Raw genomic sequence first — 15,992 nt, 5'->3', positions numbered from 1 at the left:
CAGGTCAAGTACCAACAGCAAGGTTTACCATTCTAATATTAAAATTATAATCAGTATTAATGTGGTAACCTTTAGCGGTCCACAGACACCTGCATAACTGTGATTAAAACTAAAGACCTTTCCTAGAAAACTGTCCATAAATAAAATCTGAGATCATGTTGAACTGAATTTGTATCAGCAAAATTCAATTGGGTGGGGTGGCGCAGTGGGTTGGACCACAGTCCTGCTTTCTGGTGGGTCTGGGGTTTGAGTCCCGCTTGGGGTGCCTTACGACAGAGTGGCGTCCCCTCCTGGGTGTGTCCCCCCCCTCCGGCCTTACGCCCTGTGTTACCGGGTTGGCTCCGGTTCCCTGTGACCCCGTATGGGACAAGCGGTTCTGAAAATGTGTGTATGTGAAATTTGATTGTTTTGGCAAAGAATTATGTTGATAATAATTGGATAGTAATATTTTTTATTACTATGACCTTTATGTAGTAAGATTGTTATTTAGAAGCAATAAATACCCAAAGGGTCCATGGACTACAGGGTAAGTCCTAGTGAGACAAGAAAAGAGAACCTCCACGTTATAATTCAGCGTCCCTAGCCATTGTGATCACTGCTGCCCTTCAGGTAAGTGCACCATTGCTTGGTGAAATCACCCCATTAGGTAAATGCCTGTTGCGAGGGCATCAAATGAAAACTGTTCTAATGGGAAAAAATCGGTTCCCGAGCAAAAAATGTATCACCTAAAATTAATTAGAGATCCAAAAGAAAAAAGGTATTTTATACATGGCAGTGATAACACTGACATATTATTTATAGCATGTCTCTTACTGCAATACTTCCGTTCATTCATTTATGGTTAAAAACTGCTTGTCCAGTAGAGGTGCAAACATGTTCCATACTTGATGATCTTTGTTTGATTGCAAGGCTTTGTTCATGCTAGCATAAGGGTATACATGTTATTAAAACTATAAATTTCAAAGCGTGCATTAAAAAGTACATTTCAGGGTACTCAACCAATGTTCTTTATTTATATACAGTGTATCATCTAAGTTATTATAAGTCATAATGTGCAGGTCTGATCAAGAGCTACAGGAAGTGTGTCAATGACATTATTGTTGCTACAGGAGCTTCCACACACACACACACACACACACACATTTTCGGAACCGCTTGTCCCATACAGGGTCACAGGGAACCAGAGCCTTCCCGGCAACACAGGGCGTAAGGCCAGAGGGGGAGGGGGCACACCCAGGACGGGATGCCAGTCCATCACAAGGCACCCCAAGTGGAACTCGAACCCCAGACCCGCCAGAAAGCAGGACCTGGTCCAACCCGCTGTACCACTGCACCACCACACCCCCCCAGAGCTTCCACACATTTCTTAAAATTATGCTTTTCCCATCCTTGAAATATTTTACTAATATGTTCAATAAGGATATAAGGTATCATTTTCCATGCAGTATTTATTTAATTGGATGTTCACTATTATGACTTGGATGAATAGTAGATCATATTTGAGGAGTATTTCATGCAAAGATACTGATTATTTCAAAGGATTCACAGATTTTTCCTCACAACTGTACATCCAGAGAGGAAAAAAAAAATAACAGGAGATTCCCACCCAATAAGTGAGAGAACAAGTCTTAAAATAACAGTACACCTTTAATAGAGACAGCTGGCAACATAGTGATTAGTACTTTTACCTTTGGACCCCAAAGGTTGCGGGTTCAAGTCTCACCTCCAGCAAGGTACTTACGCTGCATTACATTTACATTTATTCACTTTTCTCCAAGCAAGTTACAATGGATACTATGTAGTGTTACTAGCCCACACACCTTATTCACCAAGCTGACTTACGCTGCTGGATACACTACTTACAATGGGTCACTCATCTGTACATCAATGGAACACACTCCCTCTGTGACACTCACACACTATGGGGGAATCTGAACAGCATGTCTTTGGACTGCGGGAAGAAACCAGAGCACCCAGAGGAAACCCACAAAGACAGAGGGAGAACATGCAAACTCCACACAGACTAAGCAGGGATCAAACCACGTTCTCTCACACCACCCAGGTGCTACGAGACAGCAGCACTACTTGCTGTGCCACCGTGCCACCTCTGTTACTCCAGTAAAACTACCCAGCCCTATAAATGGAGAAGTAATTGTAAGTTGCTGAACGTTGTATGTCGCTTTACAGAAAAGCATCAGATGAATAAATAAATGCAGTGTAACAGGATAATTTCAAAGAAAGAACTGGGCCTTCTAAGCTGGGGAAGCTTGTATTGAAGTGCAGATACCTGGCAGTCTGAGGTTAGAGTGGCGACATGGTGCCCCCTGTTGAAACACTTTAGAAGTACATCCTCTGACTTGAATTCATTGTGTATTGTGACTACTGGGTGTAAACAAATTCTTGTGTTCTCTGCCTTGTATGATCTATTTCCCACCTGGAAACAAGATTCAATATTAAGTCTGAATTTAAATGCCTCAAATGCTGAAACATATGACAAGTTTTACAAGAATTGCAACAACAATGGGGGGAACCGAAAACGGTCAAATCAGTACCAGCTCTTGGTGGAAAATTATTATTCTTCTTCTGAAACCTCTATCTAAGGCAACTTTACATTAGATAATACTTGATAATGAACTTCACAATGATTTCCCCCTTTATATAGATTCTCTTTCTATATCAAATCAGGGTAAGTACCTTGATCAAGGGTACTGCGACGAGAAATGGATTTGAACCCGGAACCTTCAGACGGTTAAGAAATGGCCTACCTAAGACACTACCTTCCCCCTCATCCTCCCTCTACCCCCAATAAACTGAGATAATGAAGAGAGGCAGATTATGATGAATTTGACCGACAGTTTCATTCTGTAATTCGGGAGCTGAGTTTAGCACCTTTTATGGTATCCAAGATGTGCATTTTAAATGTATTATCTAAAAGACTAATGCTGATAAATGGATTGGTATTAAAGGGAACTGAATTTACAAAGGGTTACATTCATCCGTTTCCAGTTTCCCTGCAGAACTTTGGGCCCAAACACTCTGAGGTCATGCATTGGCACCATCTGCGAGAAGGTGCCATTGCGTCTCCCATCAGTTTTGCTTTGAGGATCCACCCCAAAGAAAACACGGCACCCCCCCCGCCCGCCCCCGACTCTTGTGGGGAGTCACAGACAGGCTGGTTTAAACCGTCTTCCCACAGTTTGTGGAGTCACCGTGGAGCCACAGGTAGGCTGCCTGGGAGTCTCACACATGTGCCTGCAGGGCCAGACTAAAGGGCCTGTAAAACTCCCATGGGAAGTGTGAGGACCAGGTGGGGAGGGAGGAGTGGGGGAGAGTGTTTGTCACAAACACCCATGCTGGTCCACAACCACTGTTTGGTAACCAGATTAATTTTTGGGTTTGCGGTAACGAAAGAAGATACTGGGAATTAAAAAAAAGGTTCTAATTTTTCCACAACATAAAACTTTTTATAATTTGTACACTATGTCACTTTTGCCCACATCTTCAGCTTCATTTATGATTTAGGAGGCCCTTTTCTCCAAGGCAGCTTATAATGCTATGGGTTTGTACACTAAGCTGCTTATACTAATTCACCCATTTATAGAGCTGAGATTTTTACTGCATCAGTTCAGGGTAAGTACCTTGATTAAGGCTGCAGCAGTGGGGGTTCAGACACAGGTCCTTCCAAGTGTATGGCAATGGTGTAGACCTATACACCACCTGCTGTCCCTAATGTACAAGCAAAACCTTTAGGAAACAGGTCATTTTTGGTTAAAGGCTTTTTGGTGCCCCAAGTTTAATAATGACATTTCTTTCCTTTTCTGATACTTGTTTTTGGAGTGACAAACATTCAGCTACTTACCCATTTACACCGCTAAACTATATAAATTATGAATTCAGGGTAAGTACTGTGCTCAAGGGTACTACAGCAGGAGGTGGGATTCACACTGGGATCCTCTGAGTCCAAAGTCAGGGGCTGTGACCACTACACCACCTGTTGGGTCTCCCAATGCAAGTGCTCCTGGAAGGGAGACAAGTTCCTACTAAAAAGCACATAGTCACCCAACATGGGCTTTGAAAGCACAACCCCAAGGCTAAGAATCTCATGCCAGGCAGACCTGTTTGCATATTTAATTTCAGGGGAGCAAATAAAGAATAAAATCAATTTTTTAAAAAAGGAGTTATTTGAAGGTGAGTTCATTTTCCACTGGTTGCCCTGAGAAGAACAGTGTACAAGAACAAAAGTACCTGGCATTTTCCAGGTGGGGTTGTCCTGTTTTTGTCATTTTCTGCGTGAAGAACAAGCCCAGACTCGAACCCTGAACCCTGTGCCGCTATGGGCAACGAGGGGTGGGAGAATATGAACAATTGAACTGAACTCAAATGGGCAGCATTTCTCATGAAGGATAAGATATTTTAGAAAAATCCTTTACATGATGTTATGCAGTTATGTCGGTCGTGTGACTGGAAATCCAGAGGCGGAAATCCCACGAAGGTCCGAAGGAGTGTGCGTTTGTGTGTGTGTGTGTGTGATCTGCGGTTTTCTGACAAACTCCTCTCAAGCTATTCTGGTAAATTAGAGTTACAGTTTGACAGTCTTTCTTCCTACAGGCCCAGAGCGACAAGGAAACTAAGCGCTATTTTACTGTCATACTTTCCAACAGGTCTGTGTGATCTGAGTTCTTATATGTCGAAGTTGAAACTACATTTATGTATTCGGCAGTAAGTTTTCTGTAAAAGAGCAAACTGGTAAGAATAAAAAAAAGAAGATTTTTTTAGTGGTGTGTGTGTCTCCTGTAGTATCTGCTCTTCTCTAGAACGCTGCTCTCGCTGGGAGAGTAAAAATAGTAGCTGTGTTATACAGTAAAAGCAGAGTGACATAACAACACGCCTCTAGGATGCATCTCACATAATCAGTTTTATATCCATGTGGAAAAAGTGAAAAATTAAACGAGTTAAAATTCTCACGAGCTTTTAAACTGAAATTGTTTTGTCAGTGTGACTCACACCGGGAACATCTTTTTTTTTTGTGTACGTACGTACGCTTTTATGACTTACAATAAATAACAGATTTTAAAATACATTCTATGATAATAAAAAAAACAATAAAAATAGTAATAGTAATGTATGACGACTCCGAGAGCGTCACACTTCTCTTCAACGAAACACACACACACACACTTCTTCCGGAATCTGAATCAGCGCCTGAAAGCGCGCGCCGCGGCAGACGTCGGTCACGTGCACGTCGCGTCGCGTCAGCGTTCGGCGCCGTCACGTCGTCTCGCGCACGACTGCGTGCTGTTGCGGCAGTGTGGTACACGGACGCAGCCTTTTAAAGCTTCTGCTGCCCCATTGCAGCCCGTAGAGTTGCAACAGAACGCGAACTACAGTTTAAAAAAAAAAAGATACTGGGTTATTATAAAATTATTTAGGTGGTTCCTTTGTCGTTACAATTTTACTTTTCTACACACAAGATTAAAATAGTTTACATGTTAAGCAGAGCTCACATATTGTCCACCAGCGAACGCAGTTTGAAAAAAATGAAATGTAAAATAAGAAAAAAGCTATTTCTCCCCGTCGGGGAATCGAACCCCGGTCTCCCGCGTGACAGGCGGGGATACTTACCACTATACTAACGAGGAGCTACTGCTTGGGCTTCCTATTTACTTCTTATAACTATGGTTTGACAGGTATTATATTGTTAGAGGTGAGGTACAGTCCTTTTCTTCTTATATATTTAAATATTAAAACATGCTTCATGCAATGAGCTATCTGTCGTATATTAAGGTGACCGGCTCCTTTGTGACGTGAAACTTGGGAATGTTTTACACGTGGCCTTTATTCGATTGGCTATGCCACCTGACCAATAAAGTGAATGGCATGCACGGCTATTTTGACTAGCTAGTCCCCAGGGCTGACCAATAGATAAAATAGTTTGCATAGTAACTTTATCTCAAACCGAGGTGTTATCTCACTCCCTTCCTGGATCGGGGCCTTGGCGTGGCGGAAGGGGTTGTGTGATCTAGGCATCTCCAGAGCTATGTCGTTGGGAGCATATGCTCTGCCGTCTACGGTCTCCCAAGGCGAACAGGTCTGGAGTGAAGATCCAGACTAACACGATCCAAAAAAAAAACCAGATGAAAAATGGAAACAGAAAAACGTTTACCCTGCCCAGAAGAGGGTCACCGGGACCTACCCCTGGAGCCAGGCCTGAGGGTAGTGTTCCTAGGCGAGCGCCTGGTGTCTGGGCAGCCCACATAACCTGGCCAGGCTCAGCCCAAAAAGACATTGGGGGGGGGGGGGGGGGGCAAATGCAAAGTCAATCATGGGGGTTGGGTGCAATGTGTACTAGGCAGCGGCAGGGCACGGTGTTGTGGCCCCTTGCAACAGAAACTGGCTCTTGGTATGTGGAATGTTACCTCACTTGGGGGGAAGGAGCTGGAACTGGTGCAGGAAGTTGAGAAATACCAACTAGATATAGTTGGGCTCACCTCCACTTACAGTGTTGGCTCTGGAACCAAACTCCTCGATAGGGGGTGGTCCCTCTCCTACTCAGGAGTTGCACGAGGTGAGAGGCGGCGGGCGGGTGTGGGGATACTCACAAGCCCCCGGCTGGCTGCCATACAGCTGGGGTTTGTCCCGGTGGACGAGAGGGTCGCCTCAATGCGACTTAGTGCCGCAGAGAGGAAAACTTTGACTGTTGTGTGTGCTTATGCACCAAACAGCAGTTCAGAGTATTCGGCCTTCTTGGAGAGGGTGGGTGGGGTTCTGGACAGGGCTCCACCTACAGACTCCATAGTCCTGCTGGAGGACTTCAACGCTCACGTCGGCAATAACTGGAAAATCTGGTGGGGGGTGACTGGGAAGAACGGCCTGCCCAATCTAAACCCAAGTGGTGAAATGTTATTGGACTTCTGTGCTAGCCATGGTTTGTCCATAACAAACACCATGTCCGAACACAAGGATGCTCATAAATGTACTTGGTACCAGGGCTCCTTGGGCCGAAGGTCAATGATCGATTTTATAGTCGTTTCATTTGACTTGAGGCCACATGTTCTGGACACTCGGGTGAAGAGAGGTGCTGAGCTGTCAACCGATCACCATCTGGTGGTGAGTTGGATCAGATGGTGGGGAAAACTTGATGGACAGACGCAGTAGGTCCAGATGTTTAACGAGGGTGTGCTGGAAATGACTGTCGGAGGGCCTTGTCTGGAATGATTTTAACTTGCACCTCCGGGAGAGCTTCTCCCATGTCCCGGAGGAGGTAGGGGACATGGAGTCTGTATGGACCCTGTTCAAAACCTCCATTATGGAAGCAGCCAGGCACAGCTGTGGCCAAAAGCTTCTTGGTGCCAGCCAGGGCGGCAACCCGAGAACCCACTGGTGGACACCGGTGGTGAGGGAAGCTGTTAAGCTGACGAAGGAGGCCTTTAGGGCCTGGTTAGCTCTACTATCAACAGGCGAAAAAGACAGCAGTGGCTGCGGTTGCAGAAGTAAAATCCAGGGCATGGGAGGAATTTGGAGAGGTCATGGAAAACGACTATCGGTCGGCTTCAAAGAGGTTCTGGAGAACCATCCGGCAGCTCAGAAGGGGTCGGAGGAGTTTCGCTCAGGCTGTGTTTAGCAGGAGTGGAGAAACTCTGACCTCTGATGAGGACGTTGTCGGGAGGTGGAAGGAGCACTTTGAAGAATTTTAAAGCCCAAGTGATATGCCTCCCTTACAGGAGTCAGGGCCAGAGGCTTTCAGGCTGTCAGAGTCCATTTCCCTGGTGGAAGTCACTGAGGCAGTTGGTAAGCTCCACAGTGGCAAAGCACCGGGGGTGGATGAGATCTGCCCAGAACTGCTTAAGGCCCTGGATGTTGCAGGGCTGTCATGGTTGACACGCCTCTGCAATGTTGCATGGACCTCGGGGACAGTGCCCTTGGACTGGCAAACTGGGGTGGTAGTCCCTATTTTTAAGAAAGGGGACCAGAGAGTGTGTGCCAACTATCGGGGTATCGCACTTCTCAGCCTCCCTGGGAAAGTCTATGCCGGGATGCTGGAGAGGAGGCTCCGGCCGATAGTTGAACCTCAGATTGAAGAGAAACAACGTGGATTCCATTCTGGCCATGGAACAGTGGACCAGCTTTTGACCCTCTCACAGATAATTGAAGGGGCATGGGAGTTCGCTAATCCAGTCTACATGTGTTTTGTGGACATGGAGAAAGCCTATGACCGTGTTCCCCAGGAAATTCTGTGGGAGGTGCTTCGGGAGTATGGGGTACCGGGGTCACTACTGCAGCCTATTTGGTCCTTGTACATACGGAGCAAAAGCTGTGTCCGCATACTCGGTATTAAGTCAAGCCTGTTCGATGTGGGTGTTGGACTCCGCCAAGGTTGTCCCTTGTCCCCCCTCCTGTTTGTGGTTTTCATGGACAGGATATCAAGGCGCAACTGAGACCAGGAGGGCATTCTGTGTGGATGTTGGAAGGTGACATCTCTGCTCTTGCAGATGATGATGTCATTTTGGCACCGTCACATGGTTGCCTCCAACATGCACTGGAACGGTTTTCAGCTAAGTGTGAAGCGGTTGGGATGAAGATCAGCACTTCAAAGTCTGAGTCCATGGTTCTCTCACAGAAAAGGATTGCATTCCCCCTCCAGGTAAGGGGAAAGAATTTGCCCCAGGTGGAGGAGTTCAAGTATCTTGGGGTCTTGTTCACGAGTGAGGGGAGAAGGGAGCATGAGATCGGCCGCAGACTGGGAGCAGCGGCAGCAGTAATGCGGTCGCTGTACTGGACTATGGTGGTGAAGGGGGAGCTGAGCCATAAGGCGAAGCTCTCCATTTACTGGTCGATCTATGTCCCTACCCTCACCTATGGTCAAGAACTTTGGGTAATGAACGAAAGAATAAGATCGCGGATACAAGCGGCCAAAATGAGTGTTCTCCGCAGGGTGTTGGGACTCACTCTCCGTGACAGGGTGAGGAGTTCGGACATCTGGGAGGAACTCAGAGTAGAGCCGCTACTCCTGCACATTCAGAGGAGCCAGTTGAGGTGGTTCGGACATCTGATAAGGATGTCCCCTGGGCGCCTCCCTTTGGAGGTATACCGGGCGTAGCCAACTGGGACGAGGCCTCGAGGGCGGCCCAGGACCCGCTGGAGGGATTATATCTCACAGTTGGCCTGGGAACGGCTGGGGATTCCCCTGGCTGAGCTGAAGGATGTTACGGGGGACAAGGGCGGCTGGGCTTCTCTGCTCTCCCTGCTGCCACCGCAACCCTATTAGGACAAGCAGGATGGATGGATGGATGGATGGATGGATGGATGGATGGATGAGGTGACCAATAAGGTGTCTTACATGTTGAGAAGAGAACACAGATTGTCTGCAGCCTTTAGAGGGATTATAATTCTATCAGTAGAGATAACCCAGACATATGCATACATAAAGACACACTTATTGTTTCTAACTGAAATAAGTTTGTTACAATGGTGCGTTTAGTCTTTGTCTTTCATTTTCAATTACAAAATAATCTAAAATGTGTAAAAAATTTGTCATGCTAACAAATCTCGTTAAGATGAAGCTAATGACCAATACAACTGATGTCTTGTCAACTGGTTATATTAGTTTGGTATTGCCAGTAAAGAGAGCTGACAAATTGGGTGGATGGGTCGTTAAAGCTTGCTGTACCGATTTGCCATTAGTCACCATAAAAAGAAGTGACCAGTGAAGTGGCCTGTGTGTGCAACTGATTATACTCTAGACTGTGTTGTGTAGAGAGAGCTGACCATTATGGTGGATGGCAGGTAACCAAGATGATGCGTTGTCAGTTGGTCTTGTGCTCCTCACAGGCATGGTCTTGACAGCTTTTGTTCTCCTGCTGCTCGCCATGGCCCATGAGCTCCTGAAGATGCGGAGGATCTGGCTGAGCAAACACTCCATCTCAGATATTCCTGACCCTGAGGGCAGTGTCCCTGGCCTGCTCAACTTTTCTGCCAAATCCCCTCTGGCCCCTTTTGGAAGCACCTACAGATACAGATGCACCTGAGAGATGATTGCAGGTGTTTCATTAGTATGTTTCCCCACTATGATGCTACAAACCATGGGAGTTTTCTTATTTTTGAACACCTGTAAAATACACCATAGAGAGAACACAAACCTAAGAAATCCTGAACTGAGATGACATATACATATATCATTTTCTTTTCAAGACATGTCCTAAGATTTCCTCAAAGGTCTGCAAAGGTGCACAGGTAATTGTGGTTTGATACACAGGTAGCTTGAAGTAAAAAGAGTAGTTAAGATGCCTCCCTGTGCATTTTCAAGTTGCTTTTTTGTTTGATAAGTTGTCATTACTTCTTACACGGTAGTAACACATGACACCATTCATCTTAGGACAACTAAATTTACATAAATTTATTTTATTTTCCTTATGTATACTCTGTAATCACATAAAAATACAGAAAACTAATCCAATCATCCATTAGACACGAGTTTTTTATATATATATAAAAAAAAGATCAGATACGGATATGGTACAAAAAGAAAAAAAACTACATAATAAATAAAACAAAAGTTTTCATAGGCATACAGCAACCTGCCCGTCTCAAAAGCACTGCTTCACTTTTGTTGTAAGACAAAAGAAAATGAATTCATCATATAGAATAGAGCAGGAAAATTGTGTCAGTCTAGGATATATATATTAAAAAAAAAAAAAAAAAAAAAATCTACACAACTGGGAAACGGTATCGGTTTGCACTTTTAGAATTGTAGTACTGTCAGTGTGTCATGTCGTTTGCCAGTTTGCTAAAACTGTAAAGAAAATTGACAGATTTTCTATTTCAATTTGAAATAAAACATCACAAAGACAGGTCCAGCTTGCAGAAAAAGTTGCTCAAAGCAACTTACATAGTCTATGAACTTTCAGACTGTACTGGATGATCCACGGAAAGAAATTTGCTCATGGAAGAACAGAATGGCTCCTACCAATTCAGAACCTGAAACAATTTAGTCACAATCTGATCATTCAGCTCCACACCACTGCTGCTCCTCCCTTCTTGTTCTAGCGTTTTGGTTTAATTCTGCAGTGCATCCAAGGCCAATGAGGAGAAAACCCGTCCATCTGATTTTTCCATCGCCTCTCCATGGCTCCAGCGATCCAACCACTTGGCATCCCTTTCCAGCTTGTCAATTGCCTCCGAGTTCAAAACCTTCCTCAAACTGCACCTCCGCCCATCCACCTCCTCGCTCCACACACATCATCCAGGAAAAATATGCTGTTAACCAGTCTGTGTTCCACGTTTTTAGATACGAAGCTCAGTCCCATATAGTAGTAGTCATGTCTCGCATAACAGATGTTCATAACAACTGATGTTTCTATTAAGGACAGTCAATCACAGCTAATAAAACACCAGGAAAAAGCGATAATCACTTCATTATTTATGTCCCAAAATAATTATACTGTGAAAAAATAGAATCATTTACAATGAACCAATTTAAATTATTAAAGCCTGCTAAACAAAATGGCCAATTCCTTATGCAAACAACTACAAAAATGCTAATGAATCTTTAATAGAAGAGACTTTAGTAGTAAAAGTACTTTGCCGTGTTTCAGTCTACATGCTTTATTATGGTGGAGAATGTAATATTTGGTCTAGAGCTCATCGCCAGACTGAACACAAGAAAAATTTAATTCTCTATTTTTTATTCTTTCAATACAATATTACAATTTGTCATGAACAAGGCTCATGTCTTTGTTTGCCTATAACCATTAAACAGAAGTGATTCTTTACTTAGATGACACTTTTTTTTGGTCCTTTTAGGACTTTTGGCATTTCAGGTTCAATATGTTTCTCAGGAGTACACCAGCATGGAACTTCTTGGAACTTCTTAGTCTTGTAAATTAAGTTCCTTAACTGCAATGCCATCTGCTGGCTGCGGGATGTTCTGCTCAAAGCACACCAGCCTCGAGTTAAACGGATGAACATCGAACTGGGTCGTACACAAGACCGGGCTGTCTCACTGAGACCAGCTACTGTAGCTACAGAAATTGCTGCACATTTCAAAGCTGACGACAGAAACTCAGTTGGCTGCGACCTCATCTGCTTTTACAGGCCTACATTTGTAGGAGCTTACATTAGCCCCACAGGCACAGTGCCAGCAGCATTTGAAACCGCTCTCTCACTTTTAGACAGCTCATCATAAATTAGTCATCAATATTAGCCAGGTTGCATATGAATAATCCCACGGTAACTGAGCAGTCGAAAGTGTCCGTTGAAATGAAGCCATAGTGTTCGCAAAAGCAGGAGAAAATAATGAATCAAATTAAAAACAAAGCAATGTGTAAATATACACATATAAAACTAAATACGGAATTATATTCTGCTTTGCACAACATTGAGTCAAAATGTGTGAAAATTTATAAAAAAAACAATATGAAATCACTAACCACTAAACAAATGTTATTTTCAGTGTTTTCAGTTTATATTGGAGGCGATGTTTATTCTTATGACTATTCGACAGTTCAGCTGCTCAGTTTTTGTGGCTGTGAACTTAGCGGCCCTTCCTGGAGCCGGAGGAAAAGAAGTCCCCACCCATAGGAGGCGCCAAAACTGAACCGAGAATCACGGGTGGGGCCACCGCCAAGTTACGCTCCTTTACCCATAGTGTAACAATTTTACTCTCGTCGTTCCCAGAACACAACGGTAAACACAAAGATGCATGCTGAAATCTAGGAATTGCACCGGTAAAATTAAATCCTCAAGATGAGATATGGTGACTTGTTTTTGTTGAGGAATTAATTCAAATATTTTTATTTTGTCTAACATGGTGACAGTAACAGATTGACAGAAAAAAAATTTATTTATACTCTATATTTCTCTGTAATATTATTAAAGATACTTAAATGTTACGATTGCAACCAAGCCCGGCTTGGAATATTTAAAAACAGCATGATTTTTCAAGTCTCCCTTTTTTTGGAGCGGAATTCCGAATTCAGATGATTTTTTGCAATTTTGGAATTGAGACGCGGAATGCATTTTAATTGATTTATCAAAGGATGATGAACAGAATATAAATGTAAAGCAAAACTGAAAAATCGCACCACTGTTCCACATTTGCAATTTTGATAGTTCCTGTGTCGGCTCTCTCCCATCATGGATGAAAACACGTTTTTCGGCTATCAACGGATGTGTGTGTCAATTCAAGGCTCTTGCACAGCACCTGGCTCTGACACAGGCTCTTTCCCAGAAACCTCTTCTCCTGTCTCAGAGTCACTAGGAGGGGTGACCGCCATCTGCTCCGGATGAGCAGTGGCAGCTCCAGCCTTCTCATCACCCTCCGGGATGCTCGGCTTGGCTACGGCCTCCTTGTGCTCATGAGGTTGGGAGTCACCAGGGGGTTTCTCCGACTCTGGCACGGCCGTCAAGGTGTCCTGCTTCTTCCCTGGTGCCGGCCTTTCCAGCTCCGGATTCAAGGATGCGCTTTTGTGCACCACCTGCTCCTCGGGTTCTGAGAGGAGCCCACTGTCCTCACCGAGCACAGCGTTCTCAATCTCCTGTATGGCGCTTTCGATAGCCGACTTGCTTGCAGCATCTTGGATTGGACTCTCCAGGTGAACTTTCCTTTCCACTGCCTGTGGGGCACTCTCTGTTGGGGGACTCTTCTTTTCCACTGCCTGTGGGGCGCTCTCTGTTGGGGGACTCTTCTTTTCCACTGCCTGTGGGGCGCTCTCTGTTGGGGGACTCTTCTTTTCCACTGCCTGTGGGGCGCTCTCTGTTGGGGGACTCTTCTTTTCCACTGCCTGTGGGGCACTCTCTGTGGGAGGTCTCATCTCTTCTTCCTTTTGGGCAACTGCTTTTGGTGGATCAGCCTGAACCTTCTGTCCATCCTCCTTCTGGCCTGTTCCATTGGTCAGTGGAGGAGCACTCTCTGGGTGAGACTTAGTTTCTTGATGTGATTCCTCAGCAGATGGGGCAGAATGGGTGTCCGTGCCCTTGCCTTCCCCCTCCTCTACGATGCCTCCAACTCCTGGCACCTCCAGGCATGACTCGTAGGGCAGCGGGTGCGATCCATCCACTTGAATCATGGAGACCACCTGTTTCATCCGACGCCTCTTATGAGATTCTCCGCTGTCGGTGTGGTCCCCTTGGCCCCCATACTCTCCTGTCCAGTCGATGGTGGGGTTGTCATCCAGAAGGTGTAGGTTGGGGTCGCTGTTGTTCAGGACGATGCTGTCCCGGTACAAGTTGTGTCTCCTCTGGACGGCTGCTTCCTTCACAGCTGCACAGAGAGAGAGAATGTTTTACTAACTCATTCACTATCACAGCGCAGGTTTATTAATGTAATACATCTGAAAATAAATCGCTGCAAAATCCGGTTCAATACCGATTGTTGACCAATATCTTAAAAATTTGTTATCACCCACACTAAAAACTAGCTTTCGATTAACTGTTTCAAGGTATTTAAGTGTATTTTATTGACCTATATTGGGGAAACAGGTGAGATTCATGTCAACAAGCATACATTATAGAAAATAGATAAGTGAAGAATACACATTTGAAAAAGAAGAAAACATTTGTAAATTTCTATCTGTGCCATTCATAAGAGGAGGGGCTGGTGTACCAGTAAAGTAGTACATCAGCACAAACTGCACATTGACTATTGGGGGTCTATGATTCACTGCACGTTTTCATGCCTTTTTTTTTTTTTTTTTTTTTAAAAAGTTGTTTTGGAGAAAAATATCTGCAAAATTGGATAATTCAGGTCAGGTCAAGTCAGCTTTGGAGGACTTCAGCAGATGCCGTGGTCCTCAAATACGGAAGCTGGACACCGTTGGGAGTTTGGGCTTTGTGGGACCATCAGACTCACCCATCATGATGTCTTTCATTATGGACTGCAACACCACCTCCTCAAAGATGTTCTCTACCAGGATGAAGCGTGAAAAGTCTTCAAAGATCAGCTCCCGGAAACGAGGCAACTCCTGGAGGGAGTTCGGCAGGCGGGGGCGTCAAGGTGAGGAACCAGTACGAAAAGCTCAGATCATGATGGAGGGATGGTAACGTTGTCAGGTGTAAATCTCACTCACTCACACAGACAGGCTATTAAAAATGTGAGACTCACAGCAGCGAAGGGTGGGGAAAGCTGCTTCAACATGTATGGGATGAAGATCTGCAGAAGAGCTTCCCTGAAGAACTTCTTGCGGACCGTGCTGCTATCATAGTCATATTTCTAAACAACGGAAATTGCAAACCACCTGAAGTAAGTGCCAAAAGCACATTTTGCAGTCAAACTGTAATTACTCCTTTAATTAAATTAGATGCTTTATTTTACATAATAATAAATAAATATCCATTGATAGAGTTGGATATTTTTTGAAGGATTTCAAAGTGGCACAGCAGCAGTGAGACTTTTGGCTCATGTTAAAGCGCTTTAAAGTTTTTTTTTTTTTTAAAAAAAAAAACCCCTAGATTCTGGTTCTCAGGTTCTACACACTGGTGAGAATGCCCAGATCCTTCACAGGATTCCTAAAGGTTGGTACCTTGATGACTCTGTCCTGACAGCGCTGGATGATCTTGGCCAGATCATCGCCGCTGTGGCCCTCCAGACTCTGGTGCAGGATCTGCTCGAAGGTGTACACCGCGTTGTCCATTTGCTGCGGGAACAGGTATTCAGAAGTCATGCAACAGAGCAAAGATGGGATGAGTATCAAAGCAGCAGACTGGTGACACTGACGACCTTTTCGAAAATGGCGTTTGTTGCTATCGCTGCATTGCTGCTCTTCTACCATAACCTGCCACCGGAGGGCAGGAAAAGCCTTGATGCCAATGAAGAGATGCAAATGTGAGAGGTTTTTCAGATTACAACCAAAGCAAAGCCCTCCAATTATACAACACACACACACACTTAATTAAAAACCCTCCAACCCCCCCAGCACCCATTTACACAAATTACGGAAACTCGCTCCATTCATTAGTGTCAATGCCAATATCGAGGTGACACGGACAGAAACTCGTGT

At 44.7% G+C, this 15,992-nt stretch overlaps 1 protein-coding gene and 1 non-coding gene across 2 annotated transcripts in view; both read right to left on the bottom strand.

Moving 5' to 3' along the window:
* Positions 1-5,567: 5,567 nt before the first annotated feature.
* Positions 5,568-5,639, bottom strand: trnad-guc (transfer RNA aspartic acid (anticodon GUC)). The gene has a single exon. It is a non-coding gene; the product is annotated as a tRNA-Asp (tRNA).
* A 5,048-nt stretch (positions 5,640-10,687) lies between these two features.
* LOC108938093 (niban-like protein 1) overlaps positions 10,688-15,992 on the bottom strand; it is a 37,385-nt gene continuing 32,080 nt past the window's right edge. Inside the window, exons 12-15 of the mRNA XM_018758409.2 lie at positions 15,516-15,629; positions 15,098-15,205; positions 14,846-14,957; positions 10,688-14,257 (exon numbers count right to left, since the gene is read on the bottom strand). Of these exons, the coding sequence (XP_018613925.2) occupies positions 13,179-14,257; positions 14,846-14,957; positions 15,098-15,205; positions 15,516-15,629 (1,413 nt within the window). The 3' untranslated portion in view covers positions 10,688-13,178. The remainder of the gene's footprint in view (positions 14,258-14,845; positions 14,958-15,097; positions 15,206-15,515; positions 15,630-15,992) is intronic.

Source organism: Scleropages formosus, chromosome 17 (genome assembly GCF_900964775.1).
Source record: "Scleropages formosus chromosome 17, fSclFor1.1, whole genome shotgun sequence".
Taxonomy (NCBI): Eukaryota; Metazoa; Chordata; class Actinopteri; order Osteoglossiformes; family Osteoglossidae; genus Scleropages; species Scleropages formosus.
This window is presented reverse-complemented; position numbering and strand designations above follow the sequence as displayed.